This window comes from Ursus arctos, unplaced genomic scaffold, assembly GCF_023065955.2.
Source record: "Ursus arctos isolate Adak ecotype North America unplaced genomic scaffold, UrsArc2.0 scaffold_8, whole genome shotgun sequence".
Classification (NCBI taxonomy): Eukaryota; Metazoa; Chordata; class Mammalia; order Carnivora; family Ursidae; genus Ursus; species Ursus arctos.
This window is the reverse complement of record NW_026623100.1, coordinates 11,858,457-11,877,353: the sequence shown is the minus strand read 5'-3', so window position 1 is coordinate 11,877,353 and position 18,897 is coordinate 11,858,457. Positions and strand designations below refer to the sequence as shown.

Here is an 18,897-nt window from a genome sequence, read left to right as displayed (position 1 = left end):
TGGAAAGAACAAGGCACAAGGGTGCCACAGAGGATTCTGCAGAAACCATGGGAGGGGCAGAGGCGAGGGGGGATGGCACTGAGACTCGCCTCCCGCCTGAGCTCCTACCCTGTTTCTCCTCCCGACCGGACCCTGCTGGGCCTCTCCCTGCTCCTGGAGCTCTCCGAACCAAAAGGCCAACGCGCAGAGTACTCAGCCGCCCGGGTAGACTGTGTGCACGGCCAGGAGCCCACGTCCCTGTAAAACCAGCTGATATAGTTCATATAGTTCATCTGGTGGAAGGTGCTTCAGAAGTCACTTCCGAGGGGCTGCCTGGACTTCATCGCCCCTCCCGGTTACCCCCAGGAAGGCTGGGTTTGGGGCAGGCTTCTCCTACTCTCTCTGTATTTTGTGAACGTGCCTCTGCTCTCTAGTTCTAGATGGTGACCCTAAGGCAATGATCAGGGATTCTAGGAAATGACAAAAGTAATTTCAGGTCTGCCCTTCTTTTTTTAGTGGCCAAATCCACGCAAAGAACATTTCAGATGGCATTTAAAGTCATGACTCTGGATAGAAATTTCTTTGGTCAGCCCAACCTCTTCTTCTCCTTTTTAAAAAGGACGTATTTTAATCTGCCAGGAACAGAATGCTCCAAAACAAAGATTCTCCTCTGAGCCAAGCTGCTGTCTCCTTGAGTATGTCCAGGCAATTTACAAATGGTATATTTTTGTCCAAATTATTTAAGTTCAGAGGAGAAAGCGGCTTTGTTCCTATGTCTGTGAAGCTGACCGCTCTAAAATAGACCTTTATTTGTACATTCAAACACGTGTGCACCCCAGGGCTGCTGGCACACTCTGCTCTAATTCACATGCTCTGTCACACGGACACTTTCACGGGCTGACCCTGCAATGCACGCACGGGTCCAACACAGCACCCCAAGTGCAGACAATACCCAAGCGAACAATGCCTGGAAGACCTCACAGATTGGCAGGGCTTGGCCGGAGGCCATGTGGCAAGCAGACTGGTGCTCCAGGGACTCTGGCTCTGGCATTCTGCTCAGGAGGCACCCCACCAGCTTCTCAGTAGGAGAACTGATTGTACAAGCCCCTGTTGGCTCAGATCAGCACATTTCCAACTGCTGCTCTGAGGGAGCGATACCCTTCGGTTGCAACTGTCTCCTTTTGGCTATGCCAGCCTCGCAGCTCAGTTTCTGCCAGAGGAAAGATCAGCCTGCCTTCAAGTTCATTGCTGCCCAGTGAGGTTTCGCCTGTAAGGCAAGGAGCGAGAGCTAGGCAGGAAGGGCAGGGTCCAGCTGTGCCGTGAAACGAATGGCTTTCAAGGAATTCTGTGCTTAGAGCTACGTGAGATGCACGGAATCTCTGCAGGCCGCTGGGGCCAAGCCTAGTGTGCGCGCTCAGGGAGGGTAATGCTGCTTCACCCCATGGAACCCCGAGCCTTCTCACCTTCAATGCAAGGGACAAGGCCGACTGCACAGACGCTGCCCTGATCTGTGGCAGGAGGGGAAGCCTGGAGGAAAAGGGTGGGCAAAGTAGGTGTGTGCACTGAAAGCTCAAAAACCTTGGGTTACAGAATCCACTTAAGTTTTCAAAAACCCACGTCATGTCCACAGGCCAAGAATGCAGACATGGGGTCCATCTGGGTGCCTCTGCCTTTTGCAAAGCCAATGCTAAGTCAGAAGTCATCCCGAGAATGTCAGAGGACCCGGGAGTGAGAAGGGGAGGGACAGAGCCTCCTGGGCGAGAAGCCCCAGCTGTCAACTCTGAGGATCCCAGTAAGAGAGGTTCCCACCTGGGCTGAGAGGCAGCCACAGTCCGTGGCAAGGACAGAGGGCCGCAGGAGCAGAAGGAAGTAAGGGGAGATGGTGGAAAGTGAGAGGGGGGATTCTCCCAAAGGAGAATCAAACAAAACACAGGCCAGCCTGGGTCAGCAGGTTGGGCTCCTGCGCAGAGCTGTGACTTTCTAGTTGGACTGTGTGTTCCTGATAATGCCCGAGTTAACATTCCTCTAGGCTCTCTATCATCCAGTTTTTGGGCAGCAGCCCTGGAAGGCAAAGCATCCAAATGCCTTGGGAATCCCAAGTGATGGCAGAGGGATAAGCACCAAGTGTAGTTATACAGTATCACTTTCTGTGTCTTTCCCAAGTTCCTCAAATGCAAGTTTAAGTAAAATGCCTAGGGAGGACAGAAACAATAATGGTCAGAGCTTTCATCCCTGTTCCTCCTCTTTTTCTCTTTTCCCTTTGTCTCAAGATGAGTGAGCACCCTTCAGGTCAGAAGTCCAGGGATCCCAGCAACGGCCCACTGGCTGTTTCCGCTGGCTCTTTATTTTTGGGGGCAGTTGGAGCCAGTTGGGCGGCTCAGCTCCGTCCACACTCTGTAACTACTGGATTTATTTCACCCAGGCTTCAACTGCAGCATGCCAGTGAGACGGGGAAACAGAAGGGACCCCATGAGAAAAAAAGTGTTTTTTTTCTTTTGCTTCTTATCCTGTTTCTGTTCTTGCTAGGACCTGCACCCCCACCTCACTTTACACATGCCTGGTAATGCAAATAGCTTCTGTCTCCCTCGGAACGGACAAGGAGTTAATGATTCTCTAGAATAAATAACATCTAAGAAAGGACCAGGTGAGAAGGATGGGAGGAAGCTCTCATATGCATATTTCAGACCACTGAAGCAACACCTGGGCTCTCATCTTTGCTCTAACCGGTTCCTGGATGTCTGACTGACGGGACGCATACATCAGGCCACCATCCTCAATAAAACCTCAGACCCTGAACAAAGACAAGACTCCGGCTCTTTTCCTTTCCCACTCCTCCGGACGCCCCGTCTGTGTCTCTCTTTGTAGATCTTCACTAAACTCTTTCACCTTCTGCTGACTCACATCTGATTTCTGTCCTGCGCGAAGCCAGGAACTGTTTGGCTGGTCCTGCGGGAACCCCCCATTCGCCTCTCTCCCACCCCCCAGGTCCTCAAACCCGCCTGTCAGCAACACCAGATCCTGGCAAAACAGAAGCTGGGAGGGGGGGGCTCAGGGAGACCCGGTGCACAAGCACAGGGACATCCACATGGCTCAGATCCAGCAGCCTCCTCCGGCCCGCAGCCGTGCTCCTGGAGGAAGGGCTCCCTGAGCACACACAGTGAACACCCCACTGGAACGGGGCGGACACCCCCCTGACCCTCCAGCGCACCCTGGGGGCCCAGGGAGGACCATGAATCATTCAGCGGGCAATCTCCACCCTTCCCAGGGAGATCGCTCTGGCCTCTGAGCTGCATATGGGCATAGGTCCCAGCGCTTCTCCGCTCAGGGGGATCGGATTTCCTTTTGAATGGCTGTCAAGGGAGGAAAAATGTCAGCCCCTGGTACCAACTTCTGTCATAAAGGCATGTGACTTTGCTTCCAGGGAACTGCCCTAAGGTCACACATCCAGCTGGGTGATGAATGAGAGCGGACTGGCCAGGCCATCTCCGATCCCGGGGCTGTGGGCTCTAGGAGACGCGTGCTTGCACAGAAAGCCGTGTAGGTGCAGCCTGGGAGTCCGAGGCCTGGAGCCCAGGCGCCCAGGCCTCCCGCACCTGCCTGCGACCCGTGCCAAGAGTGCCCACTTTGTGCAGTGGGAAGATGAGACCCCTCTTCCCAGAGGGGTAAGGAGACGTGGAGCTATTTCGAGAGGTAGGTTTTAAAACTCGCATTCACTTCCCCCCCGCCAACACCTCTAAAAATGAGATGTGTTCATAAAATACAAAAGAGTGTAATAAGGAAAATAGAAGTTACCTGTCATCTCACAAAGTGTTGACTTTTTGTGCGGCCCCAAACTGAACCATACTGCCTCTTGAGAGATCAAGTAACCTTTAATTTTTCCTTCATTTTCATGCTTCTGCTGAACACAACGGGGTAATTCTTGAACCACTATTTCCCTCTCTTGTGTCTGGGCTTGAAGTCCTTGGCACAAACAGGAAATAAGAGTGACCCCAAGGCTAAATGGTGACCTTCAGGAAGTGGCCCTTACCCACTGTGTAGCAGGGGCCCCCTGCCCAGACCATGTGGAAGGCGGCGGGCATTCCTCCAGAAAGGCCCTGGGCTCCTGGGGCTGGCAAGGCCGCCTCTCCGGTGCCTCATTAGCATACTTGAGGGAGGAGGGTCTGAATTCCTCCCTCCGGGGAAGCTGGCCGGCCACCTGGCCCCACTTGGCAGGGCTGCTCGGCCCCCAGGTCACCGCTGCATGGGCCCTCTCGTCTGTCAAACACTTCCTGCCGGCCGTCCAGTCTGGGACAGGAAACCTGCTGTCACACAGACCGTGGCCGGCCGAGGCAGCTCTGCGAGACGCCTTCCTCTCTCCTCTCCTCTCTCCTGTTCCTTCCCCGCCCCTCTCCACCCCTCCCCTTTCTCCAGCGCCGCCATCCTTCTTTTCCCCTTCAACCCTCACTGTTTCTTTTGCCCCCTCGTCATCATGCCTTTATTAGACACCTTCTCAGCGTGGCGACGTCAGCCTTTACCATATGCAGACCCTCGGGTCCAGTCACCTCACGTCGCTTCCGAGGCTACGCTCCAGACAAGAACCTGTGTGTGAAGATGTTCTCTACCACAGTGCTTATAAAAGAGAAAAGCTGCAAGTAACATCTACGCTGAGGAAAATGGTTCAATATGTTGAGGCATCAGTGCTATGCAATATTCTCTCACCATTCGCATTATGTCTAACTGTGACGTTAGGGCCTTGTTCCGATCTTGATTGCAACAACATAACGCACCTTTAGAAGACCACCGAGGAAATCTGGACACCGACTGATACCAATGGTATGAAGAATTTGTCTTTTTTAGGTGTAATAATGGCATTTAAGTTATACCTAAAGATAGAGTCCTACCTTTTAGAGACACACACTGAAGTACTTACAGATTCAATTATGAGTGTCTGGGATTTGCCTAAAAAATACTCCTGAGGGGACGATGTTAGTGGGCAGGGGTGGAGACGGAACAGGATTGGCTTTGAGTTGATGGCTGTTGAAGCTGCGTGCTGACTGTATGGGGCGTCATTATACTGTGCTCTCTACGTATACTTGAAACTTCCCCTCATAGTCAGATGGCTTTAGAATTTGTCAAACAGACCTAAGGAAGCCCTGCATGGCTAAAATGACAACAAGACTCCTGCTTTCAAGAGACCAGAGATAGCTCAACCGCTGTGCTCCTTACTGGCTGGCGTGGCCCCGCGGCCTCCTCCCCAGCCCCCTTGGCTACCAAGGCCCAGCAGGGCGTCGGTCTCATGAGCATGAGTGGACAGCTGCACTGGGCCCCGCGGGCTTTCTCTCTTATTCTTAGCTGGATGAACTCACAACTGCAAGTGTGGGATATGACTGTGGTCAGGTTGTTAAAAACCCCTTAAAAAGCAACATAGCCCGTGGCTGTGTGATAATGAGCGTGAATTTCCTTCCATGGTGGAGTGCAACGGGCAGCTGTCCTAATGTTACACAGTGTGCATTTAGGGCCAGGGACAAACTTTTCACTGTTAGCACTGCACACAGAGGGAAGAAGGGTGGTGTCTCCAATGAGCAGATGGAAGCAACGATGACGTGCTCTGGAACACTGCTGGATGGCCCAGAAAGTGGCTCCAGTGTTGCTGGAGACATCACCCCAAAGGCATGTCTGGTGACTCTGACTACAGTCGTTCCATGAAACTGGGGTGCGGGGGAGGAAAAAGCAATATGAATGCATAAATACACCACCGACCTAATATTTGCTACAATGTAGGGCTTTTTAAAGTATGTGCCTCTAAATCAGTAAATTAAATATTATAAGCAGACATGTGGGACGTTTCATCTACAGTCCTGAAAGCTGACGTATCCAAATTGGCTCGAGCACAGCTCTGAATTTCCTCATTTGGGCCAGTCCTCATCATTGGGCTCCATGAGGGACAAGGCCTGACCATCCCATGCCGACGACATTTACCTGAGGAACAGTCCTTCCAGAGCGCTACGTGGCTTCAGCCGTGAATGGTCCAGGATGTAGTGCAGGGGCTGACGCCTGGGTAGAAACACAGTCTCCCCGGGATGGACTGGGGGGATGACCCGCAGTGACACGGAGAACCTCTCCACCAGCATCCTGGCAAAGCAAGGAGCCGGAGAGGCGAGTGTCAGCAGGCGCACCTGGTCTGCAGCCTGGAGGGGGGCCAGGGAAAGCCAGATGGTGCCCCTGCCTTGCGACGGTGGCCTGGTGGGGAAAAGACTGGGGGGAGGACAGCGCCACCTGCTGGTAAAGGAGCAGCCTACGCGATGCAGACTCAGGAGCTCTTCCCCATTCCACTCTGTCCTGCAGCCCAGCCCCTTCCTCAGGGCTTTAGTCCAGGAGCTAGAAGTCCTGGTCCCAAGCCCAGTGCCACTCATTGGCTTTGTTCAGCTCAAACTTTCACTGAGTGCCCACGATATGTGGGTGCCAAGTGCTGAAGGATGAGTCAGGCGTGGGCTGCCATTGCATGCCTAGGAGCCTTCAGCAAGTGGGCTGACCACAAAACTGCCTACACGGTACTGCCAGGGGCAAAGGAGAGAAGCCCTGGGTGTGGCCAGGGTCAGGGAGGGCATCTGCACAAGGAAGGAGCCTGGCTGCTGCTTCTGGGGCACCAGTCCTCAAGCTCTGGTGACCAGGAGGATGCCCCAGGGATGTCCAGGTGCCCAGGTCCTGCCCTGCCCTGTGAGTCTGATTAGTAGATCAGAGGTGGGTCCCATGGACAGGGAAGGAACAGAGAGAAGAAGGGATACATTCCAACTCTACTGGGAGGGGTAAAAATTGTCAGGATTGAATGACCCCTTTAGGAGGGAATGGGGGAAAGGGAGGCAGTTAAGACAATTCCTAAGAACAAAGTAAATCTCTATATCATTAAGGACCGGCCACAGTGCACTGGTGGGTGAAAACAGCAAGTTTCAGAATAGGAAGTGTGTGTGTGTGGCATAGGTATACACACAGACATGGGCACACACACATTCTCAGACACATGCAACACCCCACACACATCTGACATGCCCAGCTGTGAGCTGGAGTCATCCCTAGGGAATAGGATCTGGGGGGAGGGGGAGACGTTTCCTGTTTACTTCACACAACTGTGTTCTGCTTGATTTTGTAGAGACAGAACACACATTTGACAACAATAAAAACAGCAAAATAAAACCAACCGCAAGCACGGCATCCCCTCCTGCCACGGGAGGCTGGCCCGGGCCCTGGGACGGTGAACGTGGACGGGGAGCAGCGCTCAGGCTCCTGTCGGGGTCTGGGACACAAGCAGCGGGCACTGGAGGCAGAGGCAGCGTAGTGCGCAGCCCACCGCGGGCCAGATGAAATGTGCCCCACTCTCTGGGCACCGCCCCAAGGAAAGGTGCCGAGGCACATCACAGGGTCGTCCGGACGGTGAACGGACGTCCACAAGGTGTGGAAATGACATGAAAACACCAGGGATCTTCTGCTCCTGTCGGCTTTTGCGAGCAGCTGGTGCAAACAACCGCACAAACGGGAAAACGTTCTTCTGTTTTGTTCATTTCTAGGCCATTTCAGTTTTTGAGGATCTATGGCTTATATTGCTCTGATATTAAGGAAAAAGTGCAAACTACTGAATTATTATTCTATAGGAATTAGGCTCATCTGTAAAAGGCTCTTAGTCTTGTCTCCCAAACCGTCATACAAAGGGACTTTTGTGACACTAAATATAACGTATGTGCATTATTAAGCATTCTGAGATGGCTTTCCCCGGTCTAATTGGGGATTTCCGGTGCAGCCCCAAAGTGAGGATAAAGGATGATGTTAGGGTTGAAATATTCCCCGTCCTCTGCCCCAGCACACACATAAGGTCTTTTAACTTCAAGATATAGAGAACATAGGATGGCATCCATTCAAGATGCAAGGCAGTCCTTAGAGCAGGAGGGGATGCTGGGCTCTGCGTGCTTGGGGGGTCTCTTCTACGGCGGGCAACCACGGCGGGCATGTGACTCCTGGTCACGGACAGCTGCTCTGGCAGATGGCAGCTGGCCCCCAGCCCTGCCAGACCCACATCCCTCCTTGGCCCCGTTCAGGGGTGGAAGACGCTGCTGGCTTTGTGTATCAGTGAGTAATTTTCTTGGAAGCAGAGAAACGGTCCCATCAAAATGATCCCACATCAAAACCACCACCTCGAAGTAGCTGTTGTCAAAAAGGCTTCCTCAAAGTACTATTTGAAAACGTCACGTGCCCAGAAAATCATCAGCGATGTCGAAGCCTGGGACACCTGGCTTAAGCCAGTTCCCCAGATAACTCCCTTTCTGTGGGGAACTGCAAAACCTCCAAGCCATGACTTCCAGAATCCTGGATGCACTCAGAAAGGTCAAGGGCTAAAATAGTTACACTTGCCACCGAGATCTTATTTTTTATTTTTAAAGAGTTTTTATATATTCATTTGAGAGAGAGAGACAGAAAGACAGAGAGAGCACAAGCAGGGGGAGAGGCAGAGGGAGAGGGAGAAGCAGGCTCCCCACTGAGCTGGAAGCCCGATGTGGGGCTCAATCCCAGGACCCTGGGATCATGACCTGAGCTGAAGGCAGCTGCTTAACCGTATGAGCCACCCAGGTGCCCTGCTACTGAGATTTTAAAGAGGGTTTAAAAGGTTTCATTCCAAGGCTACGTATCCATTGAGTAGGAAACCTGGAAACAAATCCATGAGGCCCGACTCAGAGAGACAACTGTTTTTATCACTTACGATACCACCAAGGCACCCTTGTCCAAAGAGCCTTTTAGCCCAAACCCAGCGGTTCCAATCAGTCTCCACACTCCACCACATCTGCTGTTCTGGGCTCACCATGCACCTCGCACGGCACCCCTTCTCTGGGCCTCTAGGCAGCGTGTGAGTGGTTCTCGCCCTACGTGGGATGGCTGTTCCAATCTGAACACTCACAGATGTTCACAGTGGAAAGTATCAGTGAGGAGGCCGGGGGTCCTCCTAACCAAGGCCAGGGGTCAGCAAACGAGCGTCTGTGGCCAACCCCTGCCCACTGCTGTGAACGAGGTTTTACTGCAACCCCGGCATGTTTATTCACTTACGTATTGTCTATGGGGGCTTCCCTGCTCCAACAGCGGGGCTGAGTGGTTGTTGCCACAAAGACTGTACGGCCCTCAAAGCCTAAAACATTTACTATTTACAAATACAGAGAGTTTGCCGATTCCTGATCGAGTCCAGAGATGGTTATCGGAAAAACTTGAGGAGAAAAAAGCAAACAGCCAGCCACGGTGATGTTCATAAAACAATGTAAACCATTTGGGGGTCCTAAAATGGAGGCCCCAAAGAAGCCTGTATGTTGTCACTCAACATTCCCTTAGTAAGCGGAAGCAGAAAGCTAATGTAAGACTGTGCACAAAAACTTGACCCATCACTGCTTAGACCAATGTTTAATCACTTAACTCAAGCTGACGGAAAAAAGCGAAGCCTGGACAGGCAGACGATCTAGGGCGGGTTGACCAGCCTGCCCTCAGCCACGTGGCTGAGGCGACCTCACCCCTGCAGTCCACCCCAGCCCCTCCTGCACACTGGGTTCCTGAGGGAAGGAGGGAGGGAGGGAGGAAAGGAAGGAGGGAAGGAGAGAAGGGAGGAACCGATTAAAAGAAAGAAAAGGAAGGGAGACGTACAGAAAGATCGACCCTGACTCTACTTCCCCCCGTCCAGGTAGTGCACACTTTTCTCTTTCGACCTCTCCTCCTGTTCTCCTATGGGCAGGTTCACCCTCAGCGGTCCACTAGAGCTGCTCTTGTCAAGGTCACTGTGACCTCTATGCTGCCCCCTTGGGCCCCTGTTCTCTCTACATACTTGCTCCCCAGGTGATCTCATCCAGTTTGCGGCTTGAAGCATCACCTACACATGGTGACTCCCGAGCCCGCCTCTCTGGAAGAGAGGATCCAAGCCGTCTCCTTGGTCTCGCCCCTGGGATCCCCCAAATGAACTCTTGACCTCACAAGTGCCCCCACGGCAGCCTTTGTCTCTTAGTCTTCCCCAGTTTAATTAGACAACTCCAACCTTCCAGTTGCTCAGGCCCAAATCCTGGGGGGGTTCCCCTTTGATTCCCCTCTTTCTCCCATATCCTCCATCCAGTTCATCAACAAATCCTGTCAGTTCTACCCTAAAAATATATCCAGACTGTGCCTACTCCTCACCACCCACCCTCACTCCCAGCCTCTTACTTCTCAGGATGACTGCCATGGCGCATTTGCCCGTCTCCTTTCTTCTGCCCTCGCCCCCCCCCACCCCCCCAGACTCTGCAGTCTACCCTTGACATGGTGGCAGAGCATCCTGTTTGCAGCAGGGGTGGCCAGCTCACGCAGTGGAGAACCCGCCCTTAGCCTCCCTGACCTCCTCTCCCAAGCCCTCCCCTCCATGGCTGCCGCCACGGTTCCCCCCGAGGGCCCCTAGAGGTGCCTCTCACCTCCTTCACGGTGCCCTGCTAGAAGCCAGCCATCTGACCCTCATGCACCATCTCACAGGCCTTCCATGCTCCTCCCGCCCCCTCTCTACTTTGTGCTCTCTCCTGAGCACTCGTCACCTCTCTTCGCTCAGGAGGACGGAGATTTCTGTCTGGGTTTGTGTTCGCTCTATCCCCAGAGTCTGTAACAGAGCCTGGTACAAAGCTGGACTCAGTAGATGTCTGCTGGCTGGCTGGCCCGACAGGTGGATAGATGGATGGCTAACAGGGTTCCCTGACGTTGGATTCGACTGTGGTCCCTTGGCGTCTCTGAGACACTGCAGTACGCATGAGACCAGCCCTCCCTCCAGCCAATGGCCCAGTTAGATCATGGCCGGTGGACACCCCCCTCCCCCCATGACAGGTCCTGACAAAAGCCACATTTTTTTCCCCACACTGGGAGAAAATGAAAAATGTCACATGGCCATATTCTCCCCGTTAAAGACAGTTTTCTCTTAGACTATGGTTCTGTAGAGTTATTTCCCCAAGAGACCTGGTTCTATAAATTTGGGTGGACAGTTGGGGCAGAGTAGGCCGTGTTTTCACATCTCCGTGTCCTCAAAGGCCCACACTGGACCCCGACACATAGTAGGTGATCAAATATTTCTGTAACCAATGAATGGATGTAGAGGTTTTCTTGAATGTCGGTTTAAGAAAAGGAGGCACCTTGAGAACTTACAAATGCATACAAATTGCTGGTTGACACTCTGTCCGAAAATGAGAGTCAGTCAACACTTAAGTCCTTTGCCTCGAGAGGCAGGTGCGGGGACTCCCCTCCCCGCCCCCACCAGTGGCCAGTCCCTTGCCCCTCCCGTGCCCATGTCCCCCACCTGTGCTCAGGGGTGAGAGGCGCTTCATCTTCATCCAGATCCAGGGCGCTGAGGTGGGGACGGTCGTGCAGAAGCAGCTGCTCCTGCTCCAGGGCCTGGTCCCTGCAGGGAGCAGAGAGCCGACAAGGAGGTCAGCACGGTCCCCGGTCAAGGGGCCCGGACCCTGGGCTGCAAAGCCCATGAACATGGCAAGGCCTAGGAATGGGGGACACCTCCCTGCACTCCTGCAGGGCCTGTAAGGGCCCTCAATATTAGACGTGGGTGGGGCAGGGGAGAGGGATCGCATCGCAGCAACTGTGCTGTCTCTGGTTCAGCGGACAGGAGCAGACAGGCCTGAAGGAAGATTTTCACCACGCAACTTCAAAAGCGCCTTTGTGTACCTTGTGTTGGATCTGCCCACTCTTTAACACATCAAGGCCTGTGCCTAGCCCCTTCTCCTCCTCCGAGGGTCTGGCCACACTGACCTGGAGAGGCCCCCCAGGCTCATGGCTCCCGGAGGCCCTGACACGTGGCCTGCCTTTCCGGCCCCAAGGGCAGCCCTTCCAGATCCTGCTCATTCCCTTCTCTCAGCCTCAGAGGCCCGTCCCCACCGCAGCCCTGCATGCCAACCATTACCTTGCTGGAATCCTGACTCCCTCACCTCCCTCCTGCCCCAACCACACCAAACCCTTGAGAAGTCACAGTCCATCCTTCGGTCTTCTTAACTCTTGGCCCCTCAACAGCCTGGGAGACTCCCCAGCCCTTTCCCTGCCCCTCCAAGGCCTTGCCCTGGCATTGCCCAAAGGTCCTCAGTTCTTAAAGACTTCACCTCCAGCGCCGGCCGCCATCCACAGTTTGGATCCTCCTAGCCAGCGACAACTGAATGATTTCCAGCTGAATGTGCCCAGGCGTCTCCGAAGCCACACGTCTGGGTCTGGACTCCCTTCCGCACGGGCTCCAGAGTCCCAGCTGGCCGGGTCAGCACATTCATCATGCCCCTGCCCTCCTCCCAGGGCCCCCCCCCAATCACTGTTCACCCTACTTCCTCTCTCACCCTTCCCATCCATTCTGCATAATGCGGCCTAAGCGCTCTCTGCGACACAGTGAGAAACACATCACTATCCACTTAAAATTCTCCCAACTCGACCCTGTGTCTGTGAGGCCTCTCGTGACCCAGCCCGGGTACACATCTTGGCTGCACCTCCTGCTATGTCGACCCCCGCCCCCCACTCCCCAGCGCTGGGAATTCCAGTTCTAGTCAGCCGCTAGAATATCTGTCATACCCACCTTTGCATGTGTGGTCACCCATGCTGCCCCCCGCCCAATCTTCTAATTCTCACAGGTTCAAAGAGAAGAATACCTGTGGGGAGCCTTTTCTGACCCCCAGGCTAAATTACGTGCCCGTATTCCAGGCCCCTCCATAGCAACTTCACAGCATGGGAAATACTAGAAGCATTAGAGTAAGTCTCCAGGTGAGTGGGGCTGCAGCAGCACCTCTGTATATCCAGTGCCGGGCGCAGGACCCTGTAGAGCAAGCGTCTCCCAAGGCCGGGTGCCCTGATGAGCTTTACTTGCCCGCGTCACCGGCCTGGCCATGCTCGGGCTGCACACCTCTCTCAAAGCCATCTGCCTTGTCCCTTTCTCTCCCACGGAACGCTTGAACGGGAGCCGAGAGGCTCCCACACGGGCACGAACTGGGCAGAAGAGAGCAAGGGACTCCCCCTGCATCCCGCCCACACCAACCCAAGCTTCACGAGCTCCCTGTACATGGCAGAGGTCTGGGGCTCTCTGCCTTCGGGATGACCCCCTTTGACCTGAGTACCGTTCCACGTGCTTACTATTAATCAGAGCATGCCGGGACCTCCAGGACACACCTGTGTAGAAGTGTGGTAGGCGGCTTGATCCTGAGGGGAACGTGCTGGGAGTCCTAGAGGACAACCCCCCGAAATCACTGCCAACCCCACAGAATGAACACCCCACGATGGACGTCTTCCCACACTCACCGCTTCTCCTGCAGTAAGTAATCTAAGCTATTGACGTAGCTCTCTGAGGCCCCAAAGGTGAACTGGAGAAACAGGACGGGAGAATGGGGGACAGAGAGAAAGACAGATGGGGGGGAGAAGAGTAAAAGTTAATCTTAATTAAGTCCTTTATTTATCTTGTTTACATTTCTGAATAGGCAATACCTTCACATGATTAAAAACTTGAGAAGTATAAAGGCATACGGTAAGATGTCTCCCCCCTGACCTGCAACCTCAGGCACCCAGGTCCCTCCTTACAGGCGACCACGCGTGTTCACTCTTCTGTGTGCTTTTGGAGACATTTCACCCACAGACAAGCAAACGGTAATATATCACAGACTCCCCCTACCCTTAACACATACGGTAGCAAACTATGAACCCTATTCTACCCTTTGCTCTGTTTAATTAAGAGTATGTCTTGAGGGTCATTCTGTATCAATATTAAAGAGATAGATAAAATAAAAAACACTTTTGGGGCACTCTAATGTAGGACTAGAATATAATGTATTAATTCCCTAGTGGTGGGCATTCAGATTATTGACAATCTTGGGCTATTATAAATAATTAAGCCCAGGGATGCCCGGGTGACTCCACTGGTTAAGCATCTGCCTTGGGCTCAGGGCATGATCCCAGAGTCCTGAGATTGAGCCCCGCATTGGGCTCCTTGCTCAGTGGGGAGCCTGCTTCTCCCTCTGCCTGCTGCTCCCCTGCTTGTGTGCTCGCTCCCTCCCTCCCTCTCTCTGACAAATAAATAAATAAGGTCTTAAAAAAAAAAAAAGGCTTCCCACAAGAAGAAAAAACTTCTACTTAAAAAGAAAAAAACAAACAAAACAAACAATTAAGCCCTATTCTTGAAATAAATTTCCCGGATCCATGGGTTCCTAAGTGTTCCCCGTCTACCTAGCAAGAGCTGTTTATTCCCACCCAGCTTAAAGTTCATCACTAAAGTGTCCATCTAGACATTCCAATCCACTGCACCAGAGTCAGCCCAATCTTTGTGCCTGGCCTAGCTTAGACTTAGGCACTAAGGTCCCCCTTTCCCCAGGGGGATAACCTCAACCTTAGACACGAAAGCCTTGAAGGTTCCCACACAGAAGCGGCACCAAATTTGGCCCCACCCCCAAGCCATCTGTTCCTGGGGTTAGCAGCAGAAATCAGAGGAGAGATGCACCCCAGCCACAAGGGTCCAAGGTCTGGGGAGAGGTTGAGGGGGGGAAGCAGGTAAGGAGGGATAGTTAGGGGGAGGTGGCCCATGAAGGGCAGATGGGGTATGGCCAAGGAAGAATGGCCAAAAACGGAGTGGCCAGGGGTGACTGAGGAAGGGTCGCAAGGAGAGGAGACCAGGGTGGCCACTGGCTTACCGAGGTGTGGGGGTCTACTGCTGGAGCTGCAGCCTTCTGGCTTGGGCCTGCCATGTTCCAGAGCGGGTCCTCCAGTGAAGCCAGGCTCCCCTGGGGGTCCGAGTCCTGGGGCTCCTGCTCTAAGTCCTCAGGCAGCTGGTGGACCCATGTCCTCGGGCCCTGGGGCCCTGCCACACCCACCCACCTCGGGGCTGGGGTCCCCCTGCCGGCCGGCGGTACCCTCCGGTTCAGGAACTCTACAGGGGGTGGGCTCCAGTCGGTGGGGAACATGTCCCTGGCTACATGCACCTTGGGCCTCTTGGACAATTTAGGAGTTGGAGCGGAGGTAGGGCTGCTGCGGCGCCGGGTGGGGTGGAGCCCCTGGTGCAGGGGGTGGTCGAAGCAGCTGCCCTGCAGGCTGGGCAACAGGCTGGGCGCCACTTCAGCCTCCTGGACCCCTATGGAGAGGACAGAGTATTGTGGTATCCCCACCTGCCCGCCACCATCCCGGCCACTGTGCTATGCTGGGTGAGGAGAGGGGGCAACTCAGGGTTGATGTGGGCAGAACGCGAGGGGAATCCCTCAACCATGGGTTATCCACTCCCTCGTGGCCTCAAGCCTCAGAACGGCTCTACCTGTGCAGGTGAGAGACACCTACCTTCGTTCTGAGGAAGGGCTGGCGGAGTCTTCTCAGGTGCGGCCATCTGCAAACCGCTGGACTTTTTGTCCTGGAAGGAACTGTCTGTCAGGTGAAGTGAGCCTCCAGAAGAGAGCTAAATGCTCTGAAGCTCTAGGTTCCCTACGGAAGGGGGCCTGGGCCCACTGGTGGCCAGGAGGGAAATCCCAGCCCCCCAGCTCTACCCTAAGGACCAAGCACGTGCACCATGAAGATCAAGTTGCTGAGATGAAATGAAATGTGACCTTTCATTTCAATGATGTGATAGGCAAGTGAATGGACATCAACTTTTTTAGACTGTTTGCTCACAAGGGGTAGGGCAGGGCTCTCTAGTCCCTGTCATTTTCTCAGAATCAGCACAGACGTGGCACACAGTAGGGCTTGGTGCGTTCCTGCTGAATGAATGAATGACTTAAAGATACCGAGGGCTGGCCCAACAGCTTTCCGCAGTGTTAGGAACCGTCTGTCTACAGCTACGATGGATTATGCTTCACGCACAGACCTTTCTCGTCACATCAGGCTCAGGAGGAGATAAACTGAAACATACATGAAAGGCTAATATCTGAATGAGCTAATGACCAAAGGAAACAACCATTTACGAAAAATACAAACACTAACTCGACAAGGGTTCAAACCCAAAAAAAGTGGAAGACATTCAAATCAATATGCCTAGGAAGTATTCTTCAGTCATCATGAAATCATTAAAAAATTAAACATTTATAATAAATGTTGACATGGTAGTGAGGAAATACATTGCTGTTGGTACTCTAAAATGGCTTATTCTTTTTAGAGAGCAATCTATCAATATAAAAATAACTGCAAAATGTTCATACCTGGGAGTAGGGAATCCCAGAAACCTGTCCCTCCACAAAAGCAATAATTAAGCTGACAAAACCTGTCAGAACCAACACTTACAGAACTCTGAAATTTAACAAGAAACTAACAACAAGCAGGGAAAGGCTTAGTGAAGAAAGAAGCTGCTAAATTTCAGTAAAACTGTATTCTGGATTTTGAACTTACCCAACTTGCATCCCCCACCCCAGGTTAAGAGGCAGCTGGGGTGGAGGCTGTGTTCCTGGTGTGGCTTGCTGGTGCTGAGGGGGCAAGATAAACTTTGTTCTTCGAGAATTGTGGTTTATGTTTTGACCTGTATCCTGGCTCCCTGAGGGATCAACTCAGGGTCTTACCTTTGTTTTATCTCACTTGGAACTTTCTCAGGGCTGGAGTGGCCTCCTGGGCAACACTGGTTGAAAACATTTAAAGGCGTCTACCAGCCACAACCACCTGGGGCAAGGGGTAACAGGTGAGGCAAGCAGCAGGGAGTCTGAATGGCCTGAAAAGGAAGAGGCTTAGGAAGGAGATACATGGAGGAATAAACAAAAATTTTAAATCAGCTGTCTCAAATATGCTCTAAGAACCAAAGGAAATGGTGAACAAAGAACTAAAAGAAACCAAAAGAGAATGAAGTCTCACCAAACAGGGACTATCAATAAAGATTTTTTTAAAAAGTTATAAAAAGGAACCAGACAGAAATTCTGGAGTTGAAAAGTACAAAAACTGAAATGAAAAATTAAGTAGAAGCCTTCAACACCAGATGCAGGCTAGCAGAAGAATCAGTGAACTTTTATAGAGGTTAATTGAGATGGTCAATTCTGAGGCAAAAATGAAAAAAGAATAAGATGAACAGAGCCTCAGAAACCAGTGGGACACCATTAAATACATCAACATATGCCTAATAGGAGTTCCAGGAGCTGAGAAAGAGATGGAGATAGAGATGGTGGGGGTGGAGGGGGGCAGAAAGAATACTGCACTTCCAAGAAGCTCAGAAAACGCCAAGTAGGGCAAATTCGCAGAGATCCACACCTAAATACATCACAATCAAACTGTTAACAACAATGAGAGAATCTTAAAAGCAGGAAGAGAGACGTGATGTTGAGTCTCAATAAGATTAACAGGTGATTTCTCATCAACCATGGAGATGAGCAGGCAGTGAGATGAAATATTCGAAGTGCACAAAGACTATGGACCAAGAATGCTGTATCCAATAAAACTATCTCCAAAAAAGAAGAAGATAAGACATTCCCAGATAAACAAAAACTGAGAAAATTTGTTTCTAATAAATCTGTCCTGCCAGAAATACTAAAGTAAATTCTTTAAGGTGAAGTGAAAGGATATTACAGCGTAACTTGAATCCATGTGAAGAAAAAAGAACAGTGATAAAGGTAACTACATGGGTATACATAAAAGATAGTATAAATGTTGTTTTTACTTGTAACTCTTTTTCTTCTGATTTAAAAGACAATTAGATAAAGCAATAATTACAAACCTGTCTTGATGGGTGCCCAATGTCTAAAGATATAATTTTATATGATGACAACAGCACAAAGGAAGGTGTGGGAATAGAGCTATATAGGTGTAAAGGTTTGTATCTTATTGAAATTAAGTTGGTATTAATCTGAACTAGACTGTGAACTATGTGATATTTATAGGTATATAAAAAAGCAAGTACTACTATACTTTTAGTTTGTAACTCTTTTTTCCCTATGTGATTTAAAAGACAAATGTATGAAACAATAATTATACAGCTATGTTAATGAACACACGATGTTCAAAGATGTAATCTGTGACAAAAACATAAAGGGGCGGGATGGAATTGTATAGGAGCAGAGTTTTCATATAGTATTGAAGCGAAATTGAAGCTAATTAAAACAGTTTGTTATAAATTTAAAATATAAATTTTAATCTCCAGGGTAACCACTAATAAAATAACTTGCAAATATAGAGAAAAGGAAATGAAGAAGGAATAAAAAGGGTACAGTACCAAAAAAACCCCAATCAGACGCAAAAGAAGGTAGCAATGGAGAAACTGAGGAACAAAAAAGATATAAGGTACATATGAAACAAAATAGCAAAATGGCAGAAATCCTTTCTTATCGGTAATTAGCATAAATATAAGTGGATTGAACTCTCAAATCAAAAGGTAGATCTTGGCAAAATAGATTTAAAAACATCCGACTATATGCTATCTGCAAGAGCCTCACTTTATAACCGGATAGGCTGAAAGTAAAAGGATGGGAAAGGTACTCCATGCACACAGAAATCCAAAGAGAGCTGAAGTAGTTATATTAAGACCAGACAAACAGATTTTAAGTCAAAAATTACAATGGGACAAAGAAAGCCATGACATATTGATATAAGACTCATTCACCAAGAAGACATAATAATTATAAACATATATGCACCTAAAAAGAGAGCTTTGGCACAGCTGAAGGGGGAAACAGTTATAAACTGATAGTTGAAGAATTCATTATCCTACTGTCAGTAATGTAACCAGACAGAAGATCAAAAGAAAACAGAAGACTTCAACAACACCATGAACCAACTAGACATAACAGGCATCTACAGAACTCTTCACTCTGCAACAGGAGAGTAGACATTCTTTGCAAGTACGCGTGGAATTTTCTTCAGGACAGATCATATGTTAGGCCACAAAACAAGTCTCAATAAGTTTAAGAAGATGGGGATCCTTTATAAAGTATCTTTCCTGATCACAATAGAAACGACATGAAAAACAAAGGGAAAACTGGGAATTTCACA

General features: G+C 50.9%; 1 protein-coding gene across 1 annotated transcript in view; it reads right to left on the bottom strand.

The window, feature by feature from the left end:
- The window catches only part of LOC113246663 (protein FAM178B), a 50,844-nt gene extending 35,516 nt beyond the window's left edge, over positions 1-15,328 (bottom strand). Inside the window, exons 1-5 of the mRNA XM_057309297.1 lie at positions 15,283-15,328; positions 14,646-15,082; positions 13,267-13,328; positions 11,285-11,386; positions 5,938-6,090 (exon numbers count right to left, since the gene is read on the bottom strand). Coding sequence (XP_057165280.1) covers positions 5,938-6,090; positions 11,285-11,386; positions 13,267-13,328; positions 14,646-15,082; positions 15,283-15,328 — 800 coding nt within the window. The remainder of the gene's footprint in view (positions 1-5,937; positions 6,091-11,284; positions 11,387-13,266; positions 13,329-14,645; positions 15,083-15,282) is intronic.
- Between the last annotated feature and the right edge of the window lie 3,569 nt (positions 15,329-18,897).